The sequence below is a fragment of the Protomyctophum bolini genome, assembly GCF_963924005.1.
Source record: "Protomyctophum bolini genome assembly, chromosome: 9".
NCBI lineage: Eukaryota > Metazoa > Chordata > Actinopteri > Myctophiformes > Myctophidae > Protomyctophum > Protomyctophum bolini.
Window position 1 is genome coordinate 2,680,297 of NC_137870.1, and position 22,500 is coordinate 2,702,796.

Here is a 22,500-nt window from a genome sequence, read left to right on the forward strand (position 1 = left end):
CTCTCTGTCTCTCTCTCTCTCTCTCTCTCTGTCTCTGTCTCTCTCTCTCTCTCTCTCTCTCTCTCTCTCTCTGCTGATAGGGGCATCCCTCCCTTCCAAAGCAGAGCACCGTTCGTCAGAGGCTTCGGGGGGAATTAAAAGGTCAGCTCCCGCTTACGCAACGCAACACTCATTCATTTAACGGAGAGGTTTTCCATAACATAAACTGCAGCGAGCGCTTCGGGGGCGCCTATAAACGCACGCACGCACACACAACACACACACACACGCACGCACACACGCACACACACACACACACACACACACACACACACACACACACACACACACACACACACACACACACACACACACACACACACACACACACACACACACACACACACACACACACACACACACACACACACACACACACACACACACACACACACACACACACACACACACGAAGCATTCACAATCAACACACGCCTCATGGAGCTGAAGCTTCTCTTTGGTTGTCCATAAAACGGGGGTCATGAGTAATAGATGAGACTCACGTATTCAGTCATTTGATCTCTCTTCTCTTCCAGACACTTTCATGTACTGGAGGCTGGGAGACAATTACACTTTAGTACATGGTTTAGGAAAGGGCCTCCGCCTCCCCCTCCTCCTCCTCCTCCCCCCCCTCCTCCTCCTCCTCCTCCTCCTCCCCCTCCTCCTCCCCCTCCTCCTCCTCCTCCCCCTCCTCCCCCTCCTCCCTCCTCCTCCTCCCCCTCCTCCCCCTCCTCCTCCTCCTCCTCCTCCTCCCCCCTCGTGGCTCAGAGATGCAGGGCATGACGGGTGTACAGTCAACATCACTGCCAGTGTTGTTTTTGGCAGCAAATTTCTATTTTGTTTTAGTCGTATTGTCTCTCGAATAGTTTTCGTTAAGTTTTAGTCACATTTTAGTCACCTGGAATGTTTTAGTGTTAGTCTAGTTTTAGTCGACTAAATGTCATACAATTTTAGTAGACTAAATCTACAGTTGGTTGTTCCAGGGACGCCCCCAGAAGCAAAGGATTTGAGTTAAAAAACACTCGCTCTGAAAGAATATACATATTCAAAGATCTGCGCCACATTTGAATGATTGTTCAAAAAAAGCAGACCTACAAGCTCGTAGCGGGCACAGAGTGCCGCGCTACGAGCTTGTAGGTCTGCTATTTTTAAATAGCTAAACTATAACATAATGCTTGAAACACCTAGCCCACCCGCCGTGTGAAGTGAGGGGCGCCAACATATTAAAGTCTAACTCATGTTGATTAGGTGACGACGTAATGGTGATGTAAAACAAACGGTGCCAACACAGACATTAAACTCCGTTAACAATAAGGAGACAATATGACATAATGAGGCCATAATTTTCCCTTCATTTTGCCAATGGCGTTTACACACAACAAACATTGAACTAAAGACAAACATTAAACCTGTGTATCAAAAACGAAGAAGTGATTACATAATGTCGGTCCTGTCGGGAGGAAACCTCATAACTCCATTTTTGAGGTTTTAGATTTTTTTGTGGCATAAATCAGTGCTATTGATTGAACACCCTTTACATCTGTGTGTGTGTGTGTTGTTTTGAAAATATTGAACCATGAGAGAGAGAGAGAGAGCGAGAGAGAGCGAGAGAGTGAGAGAGAGAGAGAGAGTCCTTGTCCCTGCTGGTGTCTAGAGGACAGAGGGTGCAGGGCATGCTGGGAGTTCAGGGTGATGTCACAGCTCTGGGAGCAGGGGAGGGGCATGGGGGGGTGGGGTTCACCCAGAACCGACTCACTGGGTGACTGGACTGGAGGGCAACACCTGCCACACACACACACACACACACACACACACACCAACACTGTATGCCCAGATAGACTCGTACCGGCAACACCCAGGCAAAGCTCAAGAAATCTTGTAGGCACAATGTAGCCTCTCACACACACACACACACACACACACACACACATGTGCAAGTCGACTGGTCTCTCTCTCTCTCTCTCTCTCTCTCTCTCTCTCTCTCTCTCTCTCTGTCTCTCACGGCTGCTCGTCATTTAAAGTGACTGAAGCGATTACTGTCATTGTCACCATGATTAGAGTGCCAATTAAGCGCAGAGGAGGGACACGCACATACGATTAACCATGATATTCCAATGACACCGCCTGACAAATGCTAATGAGGAATAGATGGGGGGGGTCGTGGGTGGCGGGGGGGGGACGGGGGACGACGACAGCACCAAAAGGGCCCCATTATAAAAGAACGCAGCGTTGCCAGCTGATCTGGAGTCAGCGAGGTTAACCCATTCTGGGCGGGAACCATGTTATAGCTATTGAAAATACCAGATCTACAAGCTCGTAGCGCGGCACTAGGTCTGCTATTTTTCGGGAAAATCGTGAAAAATGTTGCGCAAATCTTTGAATATATATATATATATATATGCTTTCACAGTGAACGTTTTTTAACTCAAACATTTGCTTTCGGGGGTCGCGGCCAATTACATATTTTGGGGTTTCCGTCACATGAAATATAATGTACTTTGAGCACCACTGATTTACAGAAACATAGGGTTTTTTTTTCTTTCAGAAAACTGTCATGATTTTTTAGAAGACCGATTGAATGTTTTGACCTCCGGTCTTAACGGGTTAAGGTATAGATCTAATTGCATTTGCTCAGAGATCTTTTTTTTTTCTTTTTTTTGCCTAACACGGACGCGTCGAGAGGGAATTACAGCGGTTAGATCTTACCCATTCTGACCTGAGATCAGATTCATACAAAGGTTTCCAACTGGACACACACACTGGTCTGATTATAACCCATTCTGACCTGAGATCAGATTAAAAAAAAAATGTCAGTCGTATACTTCGATTTTTCAAAAAAGCAGCAGACCAAAAAGCAGCAGACCAAAATAGCAGACCTACAAGCTCGTAGCGCGCCACCGAGTGGCGCGCTACGAGCTTGTAGATCTGCTATTTTTCAATAGCTAAAGCACGACATGATGCTATAACACCAAAATGCGTTCCCGTTCAGAATGCGTTAAAGGGCAGGGGACCAATTCATCCACCGGACACAAACCGGTATAAAGGCTGACCTTTCGGCAGCTTTTTAAAGGGCCCACATCGATGGATCTGAGGCGAGGCCCGGCCGGCCCGGCCATCCATTCAATTGTTTGCTCATGCTGGTCACTGTCGTCGGGCATGCTGACTCAGGTCAGCGGGAGAGGACGGTCGGCGAGCGCACGTGTGTGTGTGTGTGTGTGTGTGTGTGTGTGTGTGTGTGTGTGTGTGTGTGTGTGTGTGTATGGACAGAATGTTATCACAGTGAGACGGTTGAAGTGTTTGTCTTTATCTAACTTTGTGTGTTGGTTCAACATGCCATGCTGAGGGCATTATCATCACAACTAGCTTCAGCTGTGGGATATGTAATGAGTGTCGAAATAGAACAACAGAGTGAGTATAAGACCAGTGGTTCCCAAACTTTTTCATGTCAAGGACCCCCCCCCCACGTCCCCTGGACCCCCTTTATAAGAGATATGCCAAGGACCCCATAAGAGAAGATAATGTATGGCTCTATAGCAGTGATTCTCAACCCGTTTAATTCTCCGGGCCGATAGGTGCATGTGAACGGTTTTGCCGACGTGCTAACGGCGGACGTTTAAAACAAAGGCGTAGTAGGCTGTAGTTTTGCTACTAACAGAAATTTGCATGTCAAACAGGGGCTGCCAAAGTAGGCTATCTTTTGTTGTTTTTCTTGTTTTTTCTTGGAAGTTAGACTGGGAAAAGTCTAAACTGACTGGGCCACATGGACCCTATGCCGGTGAGTGTACATGTGTACACTCTCAGAGTTACAGACCCATAAGGGTCCATTTTGGTTCCAAACTATCATTTAGCTGGGGGGAACTCCCTCAAGGACCCCTGGGGGTCCCCTCCGCGGACCCCACATTGGGAACCCCAGAAGTATAAACCATACACGCCATCTCTCCCCTATAAACCAGTGTTGTTTTCGTCGACTAAAACTAAGACGAAAAATGTTCGTCGACTACTTTTTTTCACTGACTAAACCTAAACAAAAACTAAATAAAAACGAATCTATGATGACTAAAACTAAGACTAAATATACTGACAATTTCGTGAACAAATAAAAACTAGACTAAAATGTTAGGAAGGGACTAGTGGACAAGAGATCCAGTTTTATGCTGGGCTGCATGATGAAAATAGCAGATATACAATCTCACACGAGATTGTATATCTGCTATTTGGTTGCGTTGCAACCACTTTGGTTGCGTTGTAACCAAAGTGTAAAATGTGTCATTACAATGACATCAAAACACATTTCGTGTGACATTTAGTCGACTAAAACTAGACTAAACACTAGAACATTCCAGGTGACTCAAATGTGACTAAAACTAAGTGAAAACTATTCAAGAGACTATGACTAAAACTAAATAGAAATTTGCTGCCAAAACAACACTGCTATAAACGAATAGAGACTGCTGACCGGCAGGGCGGGGCCATGAGGGGGAATTATAGATCTCGCTTTCACACAAAACTTTTCATTTATAGTTTGTGAAGCGTTTTGAAAAAAGTTTCTTTTTTAAAGGCAAAATATATCAATCCACTTGAAAACAGCTGTTTCGTTGCAGACAAGGAGACGTGGCAGCTAATCTGTGATTGCTGAAGCGGGGAGACTATTTCAAGTGTATACATGCAGTCTCTGCAAGTGCGTGTGTGTGTGCTTGCGTGTGTGTGCGTGTGTGTGTGTGTGTGTGTGTGTTGGGGGGGGGGCTGCTGCAGGGGTGCTGTAATCACCCCCCTGCTGAACAGAACATAGGAGGAACATTTTTTTTGTGCCTGCAATCAGCAGATCCATGCTACAGTACACACGCATAAATGCACGCACACACGCACACATACACACGCACACACACACACACGCACGCACACACACACGCACACACACACAGACACAATCAAGATTGCGGGCCTCATTTTGAAATCACAAAACAAAGCTTTCTGAGAGTTTTGGGAGACTACCTGGGGAGTCACAACAACAAGCAAACGCTTTTTATCTGTTTGTTTGTAGCATCTCGAGGCGTCTTAATATTATGCGCTTTCCAAACTATAAGGAAGACATTGAAATCATTTCTGTGTGAAATCATTGTTGTTACACGCACTTAAATATTTCATATTATGGAAAACAGCTGCGTTATAGTTTTGAGCTATCTTTTTGAAAGTAGCAGTTATCTTTATTAAAATGGATGACGTTTTATATGAATGATTTAACCGATTGAATGGCGCGCACGCCCGCACACACACACACGCACACGCACACACACACACACACACACACACACACACACACACACACACACACAACATCAGTCACACAGAGAAGCTCTTTCATTGTGCAACAGGTCGCTTGATGAAGCCGCCGCTGACGGAACGCAGACGACACGACGCGGCAACGCCAGCAGGTTTTGGGGTTTGATCAAACACGCCATGGGACGGTTGACGTGATGGGTGATTGGGGGGAGGGGGGGGGGGGGGTGACCTGCGCTTAGCGGATCAAGACTCCTTATTACTGTGTTCACACAACGGCTGTCTCTTTATATCTCCCAACAGACCATGAGGCACCTCCAACGTTATAGAGAACATGATGAAATCATCCAACATTCAAAATGTTTAAGTCTTCTTAGATTCTGACAGTTTTCAGAATTTTTTCAAAGTTTCTAATATCGGTGCAGGTTCTCAAACTATTTCATGTCAAGGACCTCCAGAGTGATATATTCGCTTGTGTGTTCGCTTAGAAATATGTTGTTCCAGGGACCCCCCCCCCCCCATCCCCCAGAAGCAAACATATGAGTTAAAAACGTTCACCATGTGAAAGAATACATTATTCAAAGGTTTGCGCTACGTTTTCACAATTTCTTTCTAAAATAGCTGATCTACATGCTCGTAGTGCGGCACCGAGTGCCACACACTATACGGGCTTGTGGATCTGCTATTTTTCAACAGCTATAAAGTTTACAATAATGGTTAAAAGGTGACGCACGGTGCGTCCTCAGGTCTAAATGGGTTAAGCGGACAGGTGTCGCAACTTGCAAACTATCTTTACACCTGGGGAAAAACATTATCTTAATCTCTTTGGATCAAAATAGTGATCTCAGCCAGTCTGAAGGTTTCTTGGTATGAGTGCATGGGTGCAGGGGACGGCCTTATCACACCCTTTGTATACATCTAGCATGCATCAATGTTGTCAGAAGACTAAAAAGGACTAAGACTAAATGGTGTGTTATTCAAAAGACTGAGACTGAGACTAAATCAAAAAAAAAATATTCAGAAAGAATTAACACTGATTAATGCAAAAAGTCCATACTGTGGCAGCCTCTATACTGACAAAAGGAAACTGCGGTGTACTCGTTTAGCCTATATTCACATCATTAACCCATTCTGACCTGAGATCAGATTCATACCAGGTTTCCACTGGACACACACTGGTCTGATTATAACCCATTCTGACCTGAGATCAGATTCTAAAAATGTCGTTCTTTGATTTTTCAAAAATAGCAGACCTACAAGCTCGTAGCTATGAGCTTGTAGATCTGCTATTTTTCAAAAGCTAAAGCATAACATGATGCTATAACACCAAAACGGGTTCCCGTTCAGAATGGGTTAAAGTAGACCAGACTCCTCTAATGATGTCTATGTCTAAAGGAAACCGCTCAGAAGAAGCTAACTAAATATTAGAGGTATATTTAGAGGTCGCCCGGCCATGTCACGCACTTTCAAATATTTGGCTACGGTAACGTACGTACGTACGTACGTGTGCACTCCACCTTTGGGTATTACTGAAGGCATTTGACATGCCGGGCTGGGTTGTCTGAAATGACAGGTGCTTGTTTGGGTTTCTCAAAGAGTTGAAACGATTGGCTTCTCGTTTCTCTCGACAGTGAAGCGTTTCTGCGGGTTTCGTCATCAAGTGAAACTTGAAAGGGGTTGGAATGAATGCCGGTAAGAAAGAAAACGTAGACCAAAATGCTGTGTGATGTGGAATTGTAAAGCTCTTTCTTTCTCTATCCCATTTTGGGCGGGAACCCCATCTTGGTGTTTTAAACATTATGTTATGATTTAGCTATTGAAAAATAGCAGATCTACAAGCTCATAGCACACCACTGAGTGTAGCGCTACAAGCTTGTAGGTCTGCTTTTTCTTTTTTTAATCGTGAAAAATGTGGCGCAAATCTTTGAATATATATTTCAGAGTGAACATTTTTAACTAAAATATTGGCTTCTGGGGGGTCCCTGGAACTAAATATTTTGAGACGGGGGTCCGTGGCCCAATAGAGATAATTCTGGGGGTCCTTGACATGAGAAAGGTTGAGCACTACTGACATAAAAACATAGGTTTTTCAGAAAAATGTTAGGATTTACAAGCCTTTTTTCTAATCGACCTCAGTCCAAAATGGGCTATACCAACAGGTACTTTGTCTCGCTGTCCGACCCATACAGAGAGAATTCTGTTCTTCACAGCAACGCAAGCACACACCCAGGCATACAAGCATGCACGGTCGCACGCACACACGCACACACACTTTCTGCCTCGGGCACTCGGGCACGTTATGAAATTATATATATATATATATATATATATCTCTGTGCTGGAAGGGAAGAAACCATATTTAACTCCAAAATGAGTTAGTTGCTTTAGCAGACAGTTTGAGGGTCCAATGGTGTTAAGAGGTTTTGTCCAAAGCGCTTTGGAATATTTTCCATTGGTTCAATATGTTTTTCAATCAACACACAGACGTAGACGGTGTTCATTAGCACTGATTTATGCAAAATAAATAAAAATAAATAACAATAATAATCAAAACCATTTTCTTTATATAAATGAGGGCCAGAGTGAATAGACAGGAAGAGTGCCGTCCTATGATGAGCATTATAGCCAGGACCAAATATATGAAATATATGTTGAAAATGGGTGAAGGGGTTCCTGTAAGAAAACATGCGCACCGTATCGCCAAGACGAATATAGGATATCTTTGGGTCAGTTATTTCAAGCCCATCACACACCGTCTACGAACGCCGCGCGTCAAAACAGCCGCCTCCGTTATTTTCAATGAACCTATCGCACACCGGCAGCGTCCGATGCGCGCTGACGCCTCGCCTGACGCTCCGATACACCACTGTTCTATTTTCCAGGCCTGTATATATATATATATATATATATATATATATATATATATATATACATACTGTATACTGTAGGTGGAATAATCCCAGGACTGTATAGGCTGCTGGGGAGAGCCGTTCTCCCCTGAGACCGCCTTGTAAAGACGTGTTATTACGGAGTCCCATTTGAACAAGGAAGGACAGTACAGAAGAACGGAACAGAGCGGCTGGCGGATTGCAGCTTCATATCTGCGGCTATGACGAACTGAACCGAGGACGACCCGTAGCGTTTCTCGCTATAGTCAACACTTCCTGGGTAACCCCTGTACCGCCACATCAAACAATGTGGCGCCACTTCATATGCTAATTCCAAAGGAGGAGGTGTGGGCGGGCGGGCGGGCGGGAGGGGAGAGGGAAAGAGAGAGAGAGAGAGAGAGAGAGAGAGGCGAGGAAAGAAAGCTTGAAAAGCAAAAAAAAAACGGAGCTTATGAAAAGGAAAAGGATAGATATAGATATAGAGAGGGAGGCGTGCAGAAAAGGAAACTGTGCCGGCAGCTCTGGGGTTTGGGTTCAGGCGGAGGGTGTAGTACAACACTAGTGAAATCCTCGGTGTTCATTTAAACCCATTTAGACCCGGGGACGACTCTGGTGTCTTCTAAATCATGACAGTTTTCTCGAAAAACCCATGTTTATGTGTCAGTCGTTCTCAAACATTTCCATGTCAAGAACCCCCATCTGAAAACATGTTGTTCCAGGGAGGGACTGTGGTTTACAATATGTCGGAGAGACAGGTAAAACAATAGGTACAAGGCTGGGACGACACAGATACAATATTAACAATGCCAAAAAGACAACCACAAGATTGGTGCAACATTTCATGGCGCACGGCATTGAAGCTCTAAAATGCGCTGGACTTCAACACAATCCTAACTGGACAGTTTTAGGACAAAGACGTTTTAATGAAAAACAGTGGATTAAGAACCTCAACACGGATTTTCCTGGAGGCTTAAACATGCCTGAAATCAGATCTTGAACACAACAAAACTTAAACTCAGGATTAAACTGGAGAAATCTAACAGTGATTGGATCAGACTTCCTTCGGATACATGGCGAATGCATTTATTCCTTGCATTGTGCACTGAAGTTTTTTAATTCCCCCCCCCCCAGGTTGGCAGAGGAAGCGTAGCGCCCAGGATTACATTAGATAATTGACACTGGGGGAAAAATGGGTTACAAAATCATGGGATAAAAACGAAACAAAAAAAAACGTACTTATTTAATTGGGTGATGTTTTTGGCAGCACATTTAGATTTTAGTTTTAGTCATACCGGTCTGTCTCTTGAATAGTTTTCATTTAGTTTTAGTCATTTTAGTGCAACTGAATGTTTTAGTGTTAGTCTAGTTTTAGTCGACTAAATATCATAAGATTTTAGTCCACCAAATCTACAGTTGATTTATGTAGTCGACTAAAATGTATTTCGGCGGGGCCTTAATGCGACACGTTGTGAGCTTGTAGATCTGCTATTTTCAGCATGCAACCAAGTGTAAAACGACTTATACTGGATCTCTTGTCCACTAGTAGTCACTTCCTGACATTTTCGTCTAGTTTGTATTTTGTTGACGAAACTGTCAATACATTTAGTCTTAGTTTTAGTCATCATGCTGTAGCTTAGTTTTAATTCAGTTTCCATTTAGTTTTCGTCAGTGAACAAACAGTTTTCCGTCAGTTTTAGTCGACAGAAACAACACTGGTGCGAGTATATGTGCGTGTGCCGTGCACATGAGCACGCGCCATGCGCGAGGGAATAATTGCGGTATTCCCTCTGAGAAGAACCTAGACTACAGCGCTGGCCGACTCTCAGCAAACACCAGCTGCTTCTGCATCTTAATCCAACAGGCTGGGCAATCAATGCACACTCCCTCCATGTGTGTTAAGGGCTGCCGTTCTTCCAACAGTTATAGCACATCGCTACGGCTATCGTGAACGCTAGCATTTTGCTAACAATGGTGGCTCTGCTCTTGTTTTATTTGCTATGAAATTGTGCATTTTTCCCGTCAGGCAGCCAGTTGTTTGTTTGTTTGGTTTGGTTGGTTGGTTGGTGACCCCAGGTTATATCCATATATGGTCATGCCTCGTGACATCACGTGACATCATCAGGGATCGATGGAGATCCCTGTGATGTCATCGATATTATTAAGCCCATACATGGAGATCCCTGATGTCATCGATATTGGCCAGTGACTCTACATCCGACCTATAAACCTCAAACCCTTAGATCTCTAATCCATATATGGAGCTGACCTGCTCTGACATTCCACTATGTTGATCCTTCCCCACCCGTCCTTCCTCTTCGATGTCTCCCTTTTGACCGATACCCGTCCATTTCAACTCTAGACAGGCCTGCCCCAACGTTATCAGTGCAGCCGGCGAAAACTAGAGTTACTTCTGGTTCAGCTAATGCTATATACTTCCACCACAACTACTGACAACTAGTCAACCGCTGCCCCGTGAGGTTAGTCATAACTAGTCAGTCAAACGCTAGTATACAGCTCTAACTAATGCTACTTTTGACTCTTGTACGCTACTATAAAGGACTGTAAACGGCTACTTAAATTCATCTATTATACCACCATGAGGTCAGTCATGAGCCTTCTCATGCCGACTGCGTGCAACTACAGTTTCTTAGCTAATGCTGAGATAGCTGTAAACACGAGGTTATAGTCTTGAGTCTGAATTAAATGCGGTCAAATCAAACTTTACTGTATCACTGTATTGCATCCGAGATGTTCATTTTTTACTGAAGCCACGTTTAAAAAATAATGTAATACAAGGCAACTGAAAAGCTCTTCAATGGTAGCAGATGGAGAGAGAGAGAGGATTCTTCCCGGTCAAACAGGGTCAATTACTTGTTTTCTAATAAATTGCAGAGTGAAAAAGGTGTGAAAATGATGTCAATTTACAATTTACAATTTAGGCATTTAGCAGACGCTCTTAATCCAGAGCGACTTACATCAAGCAAGAACAAAAGCATGGGAATACATCACATAAAAACATTCATCATGAAACATGCGTAAGCTAAGAAAGTAACAGTGGAATATCTATATAATGAAATTTATACGTATAAACTTTACATATATACTACTATGCTATACATATGTACTATGGCGTGCTATGACTATATACAATGCAATTCTAGTGCTGTCTACATAACATGCTATAAGTCTGTTTCAAATGCTATCTAAGTCTACAGAAGTGCTATCTAGGGTAGAGTAAGTGCTATGGGCCATGATGGAGTCTGAAAAGGTGGGTTTTCAGACTACGGCGGAAGATTGGGAGTGATGCTGCAGTTCTGACTGCCATGGGAAGTGCATTCCACAGTTTTGGAGCCAGAAGGGAGAAGAGTTTGGGACGTGTGGAGCGTTGTCCCGGCGTTTTTAGTGAGGGTACTTCCAGCTTCCCTGCGTTAGCTGATCTGAGTGCGCGGGAGGGTTTGTAGGGTTCAATCATACTTGCAAGATATGGGGGAGCCATACCTTTGGTTGCTTTGAATGCCAGCATCAGAGTTTTGTATTCTGTGCGGGCAGCGACCGGGAGCCAGTGGAGGGAGCGGAGCAGGGGGGAGACATGTGAGAATCTTGGCTGGTTGAAGACCAAGCGAGCTGCGGCATTTTGGATCAGCTGGAGAGGTTTAAGTGCACATGCTGGTAGGCCAGTAAGGAGGGAGTTACAATAGTCAAGTTTTGACAAGACTGTTGTCTGGATTAGGAGCTGGGCTGATTCCTGGGTGAGGAAACAAACGACAGCTTTCGACGCTATATCAATGCCAAAGATATTACTCCCATATAACGTGCCCGTTGAGGCGTTGCGATACACGCGTTGGGAAAACAGAGCTGTATAAGTTACTGTCAGAAAGAAGTTATATTTCCCTTCAGGAACGGAAGCAACGCGAGCTGCAGCTAAACTGTCCGTGATGGATTATTACAGCTTCATATTGATGAGGACGAGAGCCAGCGGGATCTTTATTTGACGGAGGTGGAATTGAATGCGATGAGCGGGGGGGGGAGGGAGGGAGGGGGGGGGGGGAGGGAGGGGGGGGAGGGAGGGAGGGGGGGGAGGGAGGGAGGGGGGGGGGGAGGAGGGAGGGTGGGGGGGGGGAAGGGAACTGCTTACACATCACCACCAGCTATACATGCTGTGCTTATCATTGATCCCCCCCGAGTCACCGGGAGGAAAGAAATAGACATTATTGACAACTTAACCCATTCTGAGCTGAGATCAGATTCTAAAAAAAAAAGTCTTCTACACATCCTGACAGTTTTCTGAAAAAGCCATGTTTCTATACGTCAGTCGTCATCTTCGATTTTTCAAAAAATAGCAGATCTACAAGCTCATAGCGCGGCACTCGGTGGCGCGCTATGAGCTTGTAGATCTGCTGTTTTTCCAATAGCTAAAGCATATCATATAATGCTATAACAACCAAAAGGGGTTCCCGCACAAAATGGGTTAAGCCCTGATTTATACTGGCATGCCTGGTGTGTCATATGCACCGAGAATAGAGGATATTTTGATGCATACAGTATAGCAGATATAGCCTACAGTATGTCTCTAACTGTATAGGGATGCTCCCATCAGGGTTTAATTTGGGGGGACCAATACCGGTTGTTTTTCTCATAATTGTTGAAATGTTGCAAATTTTAATATTTCCAAAATGATTATAAAACCCCACGTCCAAACTGTCCCTTTGTGTGTGTGTGTGTGTGTGTGTGTGTGTGTGTGGGGAGGAAGGGGAGAATGTTTAGGCCCGTCACAAGAATGCAAAATTATGGGGGGTGTACCTGGAACAACATATTTTCAGATGGGGGGGGTCGGTGGTCAATTACACATATCGTTGGGGGTCCTTGACATGAAAATGTTTGAGAACCACCGACTGAACCAAAAACCTGTCAGGATTTAGATAGACATCTGTAGGACAGTCCTCAGGTCTAAAGGGGTTAAATGCTGGGGGGGAGGGGGGGGGGGGGGGCGTTGAAATGTGCTACCAGGGCAGGTTTGCGCGGCGCCAGGCAGAGTGCTCAGGTGGGGCTTATTAGTCTTTTTGAGCAGGCATTGCATCAGCCGCCTCTCCAAGCATGCAGCACGAGCATATATACCGAGACCCACAAAAATACAGGATTGCGCACGCACGCACGCACACACGCGCACAACACACACGCATAGACCAAACAAATGTATTCGCGCATGCACGCTCAAAAAAAGGCGAACACACAGGAATGCACAGTGTGTTGACACGGACACACACACACACAGACCCACGTAAGGTTTTTTTTTTATCCACATCAAAAGATGAAGGAGATGAAACAGAGAGGAGGACAAGGTAAGGAACAAGTTACAACCATGTAATGCTGTAACGTGGTGCAAGCACACACACACACACACAGCACTAGTGTGTGTGTAGCTATACTGTGGTAGAGTATAGCCAGTAGTGTGGCCCGGATGGGAACCAGCGAGGTTCCTGGTTCGATCCCTGTGGGCTCCCCCCCAGAGTTAGTGTCAAAGTGTCCTTGAGCAAGACTCTGTCTCAACCCCTAATTGCTCCCGATGTGCTGGTCGGTGTCTTCTTGCACGGTTTTAACTCCACCATTGGTGTATGAATGTAACGTGTAATGTAATGCAAAATATATGTAAAGCGCTTTGGATTAAAGAGAAAAAAAAAGCGCCATATAAATGCACCATTTATTACCACTGCCACTCACTTAACCCATTCTGATCTGAGATCAGATTCATACGAGGATTCCACTAGGGACACACACTGGTCTGATTAACCCATTCTGACCCGAGATCAGATTCTAAAAATGTCATGCAGTCGTTCTTCGATTTTTCAAAAATAGCAGACCTACAAGCTCGTAGCGCGCCACTCGGTGGCGCGCTATGAGCTTGTAGATCTGCTGTTTTTCAATAGCTTAAAGCATAACGTGATGCTAACACCGAAACGGGTTCCCGTTCAGAATGGGTTAATTTAACCACCATCTATATATCTTTCTGTGAACCCACGGATGGGCTGTGCCGTATGGATGAGTCTGATTATCAGCTGGGCATAATCAAGCCCTTTTTTCCTACGACCCGTAATTCAACAAGCCGCCAGTATTCATGTCCTTTAATGGAGATAATCCTGAATCCGTTTTGAATCAATTACGACTATCGGCTACATCGGTGGGGGGGGGGAAGAAAAAAAAAGACAGATTAGACTGATTGTAACGGAGAGTATAGGCTATGTGGTATATGAGGTGATATTTTGAACCCGACTGTAACGCGAAGTGATTTATTCTCTAACCAGCATGGTTTTCCAATATACTGAAAACCTCCAACGGGGCCCGTTATAGCAACACCAGACTAGACATAAGACAGAGCGTTATATCTATTGTTCTCCCTGTGGGACCCGGGGGCCGTTATTACAGCTGCTTTCTGTGATCAAAGACAAATTGGTTGAAGTCGGGTTGGGAAAAAGGGAAGTGTTAAACTTTAGAAGAGAAATAATTAGCTTTCCTTTTAAACTCAAGAGTATGTGAGAATGTTGAATGTGACCCTCTGCCTCATCTCTGAACAACTACAGTGTGCTCTAATGAAAGCTTCCAGGAGAGGGTGAAGGCAGGGTCTGTGATACTGAGACCCTGTCCCCCTGTGACCCACAGGTCCCCTTGGGTGAGGGTCTGTGATACTGAGACCCTGTCCCCCTGTGACCCACAGGTCTGTGATACTGACCCACTGTCGCCCTGTGACCCCACAGGTCCTCTTGGGTGAGGGTCGGCAGCTTTCTGAATAATCAACGGGGAAAAGGTGGGCATTAAAATTCTTAACAAGAACCTCATATGCTTATAGTAGCTCCCATGTTTCTCTTTCTGTTTTAAATGCAGACGTGGGAACTATTATGATATATTTATGAATTTCAATACAGATTAAAACCATAAGGACGCAAATATTTCAAAGTCGAAATGTCCATCTTGATATGCGGGCTAAAAAAGGGCCTTTCAAACGCGAAGCGAGGAACGTACTGTATATAGGCAGCTATAGCTAACGCTCATCAGAATCTGACATTTATGATTAACATGTGGACCACGCTGACTCATCTGCCTATAGTTTTAACCCATTCTGACCTGAGATCAGATTCATACGAGGTTTCCACTGGACACACACTGGTCTGATGAACCCATTCTGACCTGAGATCAGATTCTAAAAATGTCTTCTATGTCAGTCGCTCTTCGATTTTTCAAAAATATCAGACCTACAAGCTCGTAGCGCGCCACTCGGTGGCGCGCTATGAGCTTGTAGATCTGCTATTTTTCAATAGCTAAAGCATGACATGATGCTAGCACCAAAATGGGTTCCCGTTCAGAATGGGTTAACCATGGGAACCATGCCTGACGGCAACTAAATGATTAGCGACTGCGTTGTTGTTATTACGATGTTTTGAGTCCATATACATCATGTTTGTTTATATCGTCTCGATGTCAAAAGTTATTGATGCATTTGAAATTGTGCTTTGACCAAACTGAAGACTTTATCGGTGTCCATTGTTGGTGGATGACGTCCGAATCGACTCGTTTCTCACTACTCGGTATAACGCTGAGACGTTGGACTGCATAAGAATCACCGTGTGCACCATTGAAGCACTATAATACAGTGTCTGTATGAATCCAACAGTACAGACAAACATTGTCGACAATGGCAGACATTAAAGTCTTCTCGTGTATGTTGTTCACTATTCCCTTCAGGTCCACGAGGATCAAAAGCATGTCACCAAAACAAACGCACAGAACAGAGGCTTCGATTAGCGCTGGCTTCGTGTGTGTGATTTGTCTCAGACAGACAGAATGTTTTTTAGGAAATATTCCAATGCTGCCTCCTAAGGTAATGTCCCCCAGCTTATAGGAGGCATGCCGCCTTAAAATATTTCGAAAATCCTAAAATAAAAGAATCCTGCTGAAGAATCAGTGAGCTGACTGCTTTTGCCTCATAGTCATCAATCAGTTGCTGAGAAATACAAATTAGACACGTCTAAAGCAAAAAGAAAAAAGAGAGACGTACTTCCACTCACTGTCTGACACGCACGCACGCACGCATACATGCACATACGCACGCACGAACACACACGAACACACAGAAGAAACTGAAAGGAAATAACGGAAATATGTCACCAAAAGAAAACATTTTACATACGCATTTTACCAGGCATAAACACACGCGCACGCGTGGACGTTAATCCCAGAGAGCGGATGAGCAATGGAGAGCCGTGTCCTGGCTGACAGTGTGTGGCTGAGTCTCAGGCAGTGACAGAAGGGCCCAAACAGAAGGGTGTTCCCCTGGTGGATTACCTCACCTGGCTATAATACGTTTTGCAGGCCTGCAGTTGCCAGGCAAAGCGGCTGTGTTGTTGTTTTCGTCGACTTTAAAACTATAAAGACGAAAAATGTCACAAGACGAAAACTAAATGGAAACTAAATGAAAACTGAAGCTATGATGACTAAAACTGTGAGACTAAAATGTATTGACAATTTCGTCAAAAAATAAAAACTGGACTAAAATGTTAGGAAGGGACTAGTGGACAAGAGATCCAGCTACCGGTATATAAGTAATTTCGCACTTGGTTGCATGCTGAAAATAGCAGATCTACAAGCTCACAACGCGTCGTAGTGCGACAAAACGTTGAGAATCCCTGCTCTACCAGGTGAGCCCCATTATGGCCAAAATATGTCAGATATTTTCCATCTAGATCGATATTTTTTTGAAAATATAAAGAAAAGATATAAAGACAACAATGAAGATGTGAGGTTTCTGCCCAGCAGCAGCGAGAAGGACACAATCATAACACGCTGTTTTCAAATGGACACAAATGGCCTGAATTGGAGGGCAAAAGACTCATGGAAACAAGCATTGTGTTCTTTTCAAAGCGCTACAGAGGAGACGGCGGGGCTTCTGTGGAATAAGTGTCTCCGTGGTGCTGGTGAGCAGCTTGTTTGCGGATCTCATTCTTAACCCATTCTGACCTGAGATCAGATTCATACGAGGTTTCCACTGGACACACACTGGTCTGATTATTAACCCATTCTGACCTGAGATCAGATTCTATAAAAATGTCAGTCGTTCTTCGATTTTTCTAAAATAGCCAGACCTACAAGCTCGTAGCGATCCACTCGGTGGCGCGCTACGAGCTTGTAGATCTGCTATTTTTCAATAGCTAAAGCATAACATGATGCTATAACACCAAAACGGGTTCCCGTTCAGAACGGGTTAATGGCCAGTGAAAAAGGGGTCCGTTCCGACCCGAGTGACCGGAGCTACAATCGGATGGCCCGTGGAGAGTAATGGGCAGTTTCCTCCCGCGCGCTAAGCGATGCTAGTAGCAACGATACGAAAACACGTTTAACCCGGGGCCGACCCCGGAGCCTCCCCGCTCGCGTCTTTCATTCTCACAGTCACTTATATTTTCCCTTTTTGCTTTTTTATAGTGGCCCCATCGCCCTTTTTCTTATTCTCTATGTTTTTTATATTCTCCTGTGTGCTCTCTTTTCTTCTCTCGTCCCTTTGGGGAAGACAGAGGTTATGTAGTTGAAAACAGCTTACTGGCCAAAAGGGGGTCAACTGAAGGTCAATTCAGCCACAAGGATCCATGGGAAATGGAGTTCCCTATAAGCTGAGGGTGGAACGCATAATGTATTAACACTTATACCGCCATTGCAATTGCAAGTAGATGTACGTCAATTAAAGCCTATATTATTTAATCCAACACTCCAACATTTTCTCTTTGACGCAATTGGTCAGAGCTACTGTCAGTCAAAGGTCTCAAGCATTGAACGTCACTGTACCAAAGCCCGCCCCATATTGCATACCGTGTCCCGATTGGCCACACCGGTTCTCTGGTGTATAGGAAATGGGCGTACAATTGAGACTCTCCAGACCGTAATCCACCGGCGGGCAATTTTCTTTTGCCAACGGCTGATTCGGTCTGGCTTATTAGCCATGCAGGCTATACTCTGTTCCTAAACCCGGAAGGAGGAGTGAAATCACCTCATATGCGCTTTAGAGCATCTTAAGCATGGGAGGAGAACTCGGGTGCCGTCTCTATTCATATATATAACTCTAAGATCCAGACAACAGAGAAAAGTAATGGGCTTGTCCGCCTGCTGGCTCTATGATTGATGTGTATCTGTCTCTGTGTCTGTCTGTGTGTCTCAGAATCTCTCCATGCCTGTGCCGGGTTCAGTGTATCAATACAGATACTCTCCCAATGCACCTTTTTTCCCCAATATTGTTCAACTATAAATAACACCTACAGTACGTATATGGATATACCTCACTCTCCCTCTGTCCCTCTCTCTCTAACCTCAAATCATCCTGAATATACCCTGGCTGTGTGGCTGCTTCTCTCAGCGGTGCAAAGCGACTGTGGCGTCTTTGTAAAGTCCTCTGCTTTGGGGAGGAGGAGAGAGAGAGAGAGAGAGAGAGAGAGAGAGAGAGAGAGAGAGAGAGAGAGAGAGAGGCTGTGCTGCCGAAGCCGGGGAGGAGAGAGAGGCGAGAGCGAGCGAGAGAAAGAGAGAGACAGACAGACAGAGAGATAAGGCGGAGCGATAAGAGGCCGCTCTGCCACATCAGCTATCTGAGGCCTTATCGGACCACACAGCCCCAGCTCTCTCTCTCTCCCTCCCTCGCTCCGTCTATATCCATCTACTCTATGGCGTTGCCCTTTTCTCTTCCCTTTCCTTCCTTCTCTCACTTTCGCAGCCTGCCCCCCCCCCCCCCTCCCCCTCCCCCTGCCTCTCGCACTCATTCTCTCCCTCCATCATCGTCATCGAGGCCAATCTCCACAACGCCAGTGCAGATTCTTATCAACTTTTTTTTATCTGAGGAGGAGGAGAAGAGGGGCTAGAATGGCCAATGGGAGAGAACGAACGAACGGGGGGGGGCGGCTAATTAACCCATTCTGACCTGAGATCTGATTCTAAAAATGTCTTCTACATCCTGACAGTTTTCCATTCTGACCTGAGATCAGATTCTAAAAAATTTCTTCTACGTCCTGACAGTTTTGATTCTGACCTGAGATCAGATTCTAAAAATGTCTTCTACATCCTGACAGTTTTGATTCTGACCTGAGATCAGATTCTATAAAAAATGTCTTCTACGTCAGTCGCTCTTGCGATTTTTCAAAAATAGCAGACCTACAAGCTCGTAGCGCGCCACTCGGTGGCGCGATATGAGCTTGTAGATCTGCTATTTTTCAATAGCTAAAGCATAACATGATGCTAAAACACCAAAATGTGTTCCCGTTCAGAATGGGTTAAATTGACAGGGAGAATAAATGTTGCTGTATGTTGTTGGCCCTGCTTAGCCTTAGGCGGGCTGAGCTGTCATATAGGCGTGTCGGAGAGGACAGTACAGGCTCTGGAAGAAATGCATGTTGTGCAGTGCACGCACACGCGTGTGTGTGTGTGTGTGTGCATGCATATAGTGTGGAGAATGGCCATGATAAGGGAACAGATTTAGTATGGATCGCTAGCCAGAGTGAAAGCTATCTGTAGCCAACAACATTGGAATTGACCTTGAGGGAAGCAGGAATCCTTTAGGAAATCCACTTATTGTTGTGGTCGAACTTGTTGTTGCCAACGCACGTGCGTGCTTGTGTGTGTGCGTGCGTACGTGCGTGTGTGCGTGTGCGTGTGTGCGTGTGTGTGTGTGTGCGTGCGTGTGTTTATTGAACTGGAAGATATGGATGCCAGGGGGGTTCGGCCTTTCATGTACTGCATATAATGCACCAGCGTGAGCTTAAAGCACGGTGGCTATCGATTCTCCATCCAAAGAAACGGCCGGATAATCTGAGTGTATTCAAACACCAACACGCACGCGCACACACTACACACACACACACACACACACACACACTACACACACACTACACACACACTACACACATGTACGCTCGCGAGAATGGGAAACATTTCAACGTTAGCCATACAGTATACACTCTTCCTCTCCCACGTCGTCCCCAGACGTTGAGAACACACGGACACAACGTGGACAGATCGCGGGCCGGTTGACGCACAACAGCACGCTCAACAACACGCGTGTTACAACACGCTCAACAACACGCTCAACAACACGCGTGTTACAACACGCTCAACAACACGCTCGACAACACACGCTCGCCAACACGCTCAACAACACGCTCAACAACACGCGTGTTACAACACGCTCAACAACACGCTCAACAACACGCGTGTTACAACACGCTCAACAACACGCTCAACAACACGCTCAACAACACGCTCAACAACACGCTCAACAACACGCGTGTTACAACACGCTCAACAACACGCTCAACAACACGCTCAACAACACGCTCAACAACACGCGTGTTACAACACGCTCAACAACACGCTCAACAACACGCTCAACAACACGCTCAACAACACGCGTGTTACAACACGCTCAACAACACGCTCAACAACACGCTCAACAACACGCTCAACAACACGCTCAACAACACGCTCAACAACACGCGTGTTACAACACGCTCGCCAACACGCTCAACAACACGCTCGCCAACACGCTCAACAACACGCTCAACAACACGCTCAACAACACGCTCAACAACACGCTCAACAACACGCGTGTTACAACACGCTCAACAACACGCTCAACAACACGCTCAACAACACGCTCAACAACACGCGTGTTACAACACGCTCAACAACACGCTCAACAACACGCTCAACAACACGCTCAACAACACGCGTGTTACAACACGCTCAACAACACGCTCAACAACACGCTCAACAACACGCTCAACAACACGCGTGTTACAACACGCTCAACAACACGCTCAACAACACGCTCAACAACACGCTCAACAACACGCGTGTTACAACACGCTCAACAACACGCTCAACAACACGCTCAACAACACGCTCAACAACACGCTCAACAACACGCTCAACAACACGCGTGTTACAACACGCTCGCCAACACGCTCAACAACACGCTCAACAACACGCTCAACAACACGCTCAACAACACGCTCAACAACACGCGTGTTACAACACGCTCAACAACACGCTCAACAACACGCTCAACAACACGCGTGTTACAACACGCTCAACAACACGCTCAACAACACGCGTGTTACAACACGCTCAACAACACGCTCAACAACACGCTCAACAACACGCGTGTTACAACACGCTCAACAACACGCTCAACAACACGCTCAACAACACGCTCAACAACACGCTCAACAACACGCGTGTTACAACACGCTCAACAACACGCTCAACAACACGCGTGTTACAACACGCTCAACAACACGCTCAACAACACGCGTGTTACAACACGCTCAGCAACATGCGTGTTACAACACGCTCAACAACACGCTCACCAACACGCTCAACAACGACGTCCACGCTCTCACGCGGCGGCGGTGCTCCTTACCTCTGTGTCGGTTGGTGGTTTTGTCAAACATCAACATGGCGTCCTCTACCTGGAAGACAGAAGACAAAGGGGACGTCCGTTAGTGCACGGGTCGGGCGAGAGACACGGAGAGAAAGAGAGAGAGAAGTGCAAAACACACAAACTTAGAATGTCATTACAAAAGAATAATAATCCAAGATAAACGCAAACATGCACTGGTATGATTATTATGTGCTTACAGTGGAGAAGGAGGGGAAAGATCTGTAAGTGCAAACACACGCACACACGCACACGCACACGCACATGCACACGCACACACGCACACACACACACACACACACACACACGCACGCACACGCACACGCACACACGCACACACACACACACACACACACACGCACGCACGCACACACAGTGGTGGAAAGTCACTAGGTACGTTTACTTAGGTATACTGTGCTCAATTACAAACTTTTGGTATTTTCACTTTACTCAAGTATATGTACGATTTCCATTGGTTTTAATTCTACTCCACTCCACATCTTGGATCAAAATATTGTATACTTTTATACTCAACTACATTTATTTGAAAGCTTTAGTTACGTACTAGTACCGTATATTGTGCAGAATATAAGACTATATTATATATATTACGATATTATGAGAAGACTTGTATTATTCAAAACTCATTTGTGGAAATGAAAATTTAATGTCAAATAGTCTATCCGCCGAATTATATTATAACACGACCCCGTTTTTTAGGATATTTCCATTATATTCAGGCCAATTATTATTACACAACACACAAGAACCACTTCATCCCTATATTTCGGCTATTTGAAAAACATTTGTATACATTTGAAAACTCGTAATGAGTAC

The 22,500-nt window shown here is 45.2% G+C and overlaps 1 protein-coding gene across 1 annotated transcript in view; it reads right to left on the bottom strand.

Moving 5' to 3' along the window:
* The window catches only part of LOC308321258 (RNA-binding protein Musashi homolog 2-like), a gene marked incomplete at both ends in the record, with an annotated part of 138,848 nt that overhangs the window by 95,764 nt on the left and 20,584 nt on the right, over positions 1-22,500 (bottom strand). Inside the window, 2 exons of the mRNA XM_080772097.1 lie at positions 21,646-21,694; positions 21,864-21,885. Of these exons, the coding sequence (XP_080628223.1) occupies positions 21,646-21,694; positions 21,864-21,885 (71 nt within the window). The remainder of the gene's footprint in view (positions 1-21,645; positions 21,695-21,863; positions 21,886-22,500) is intronic.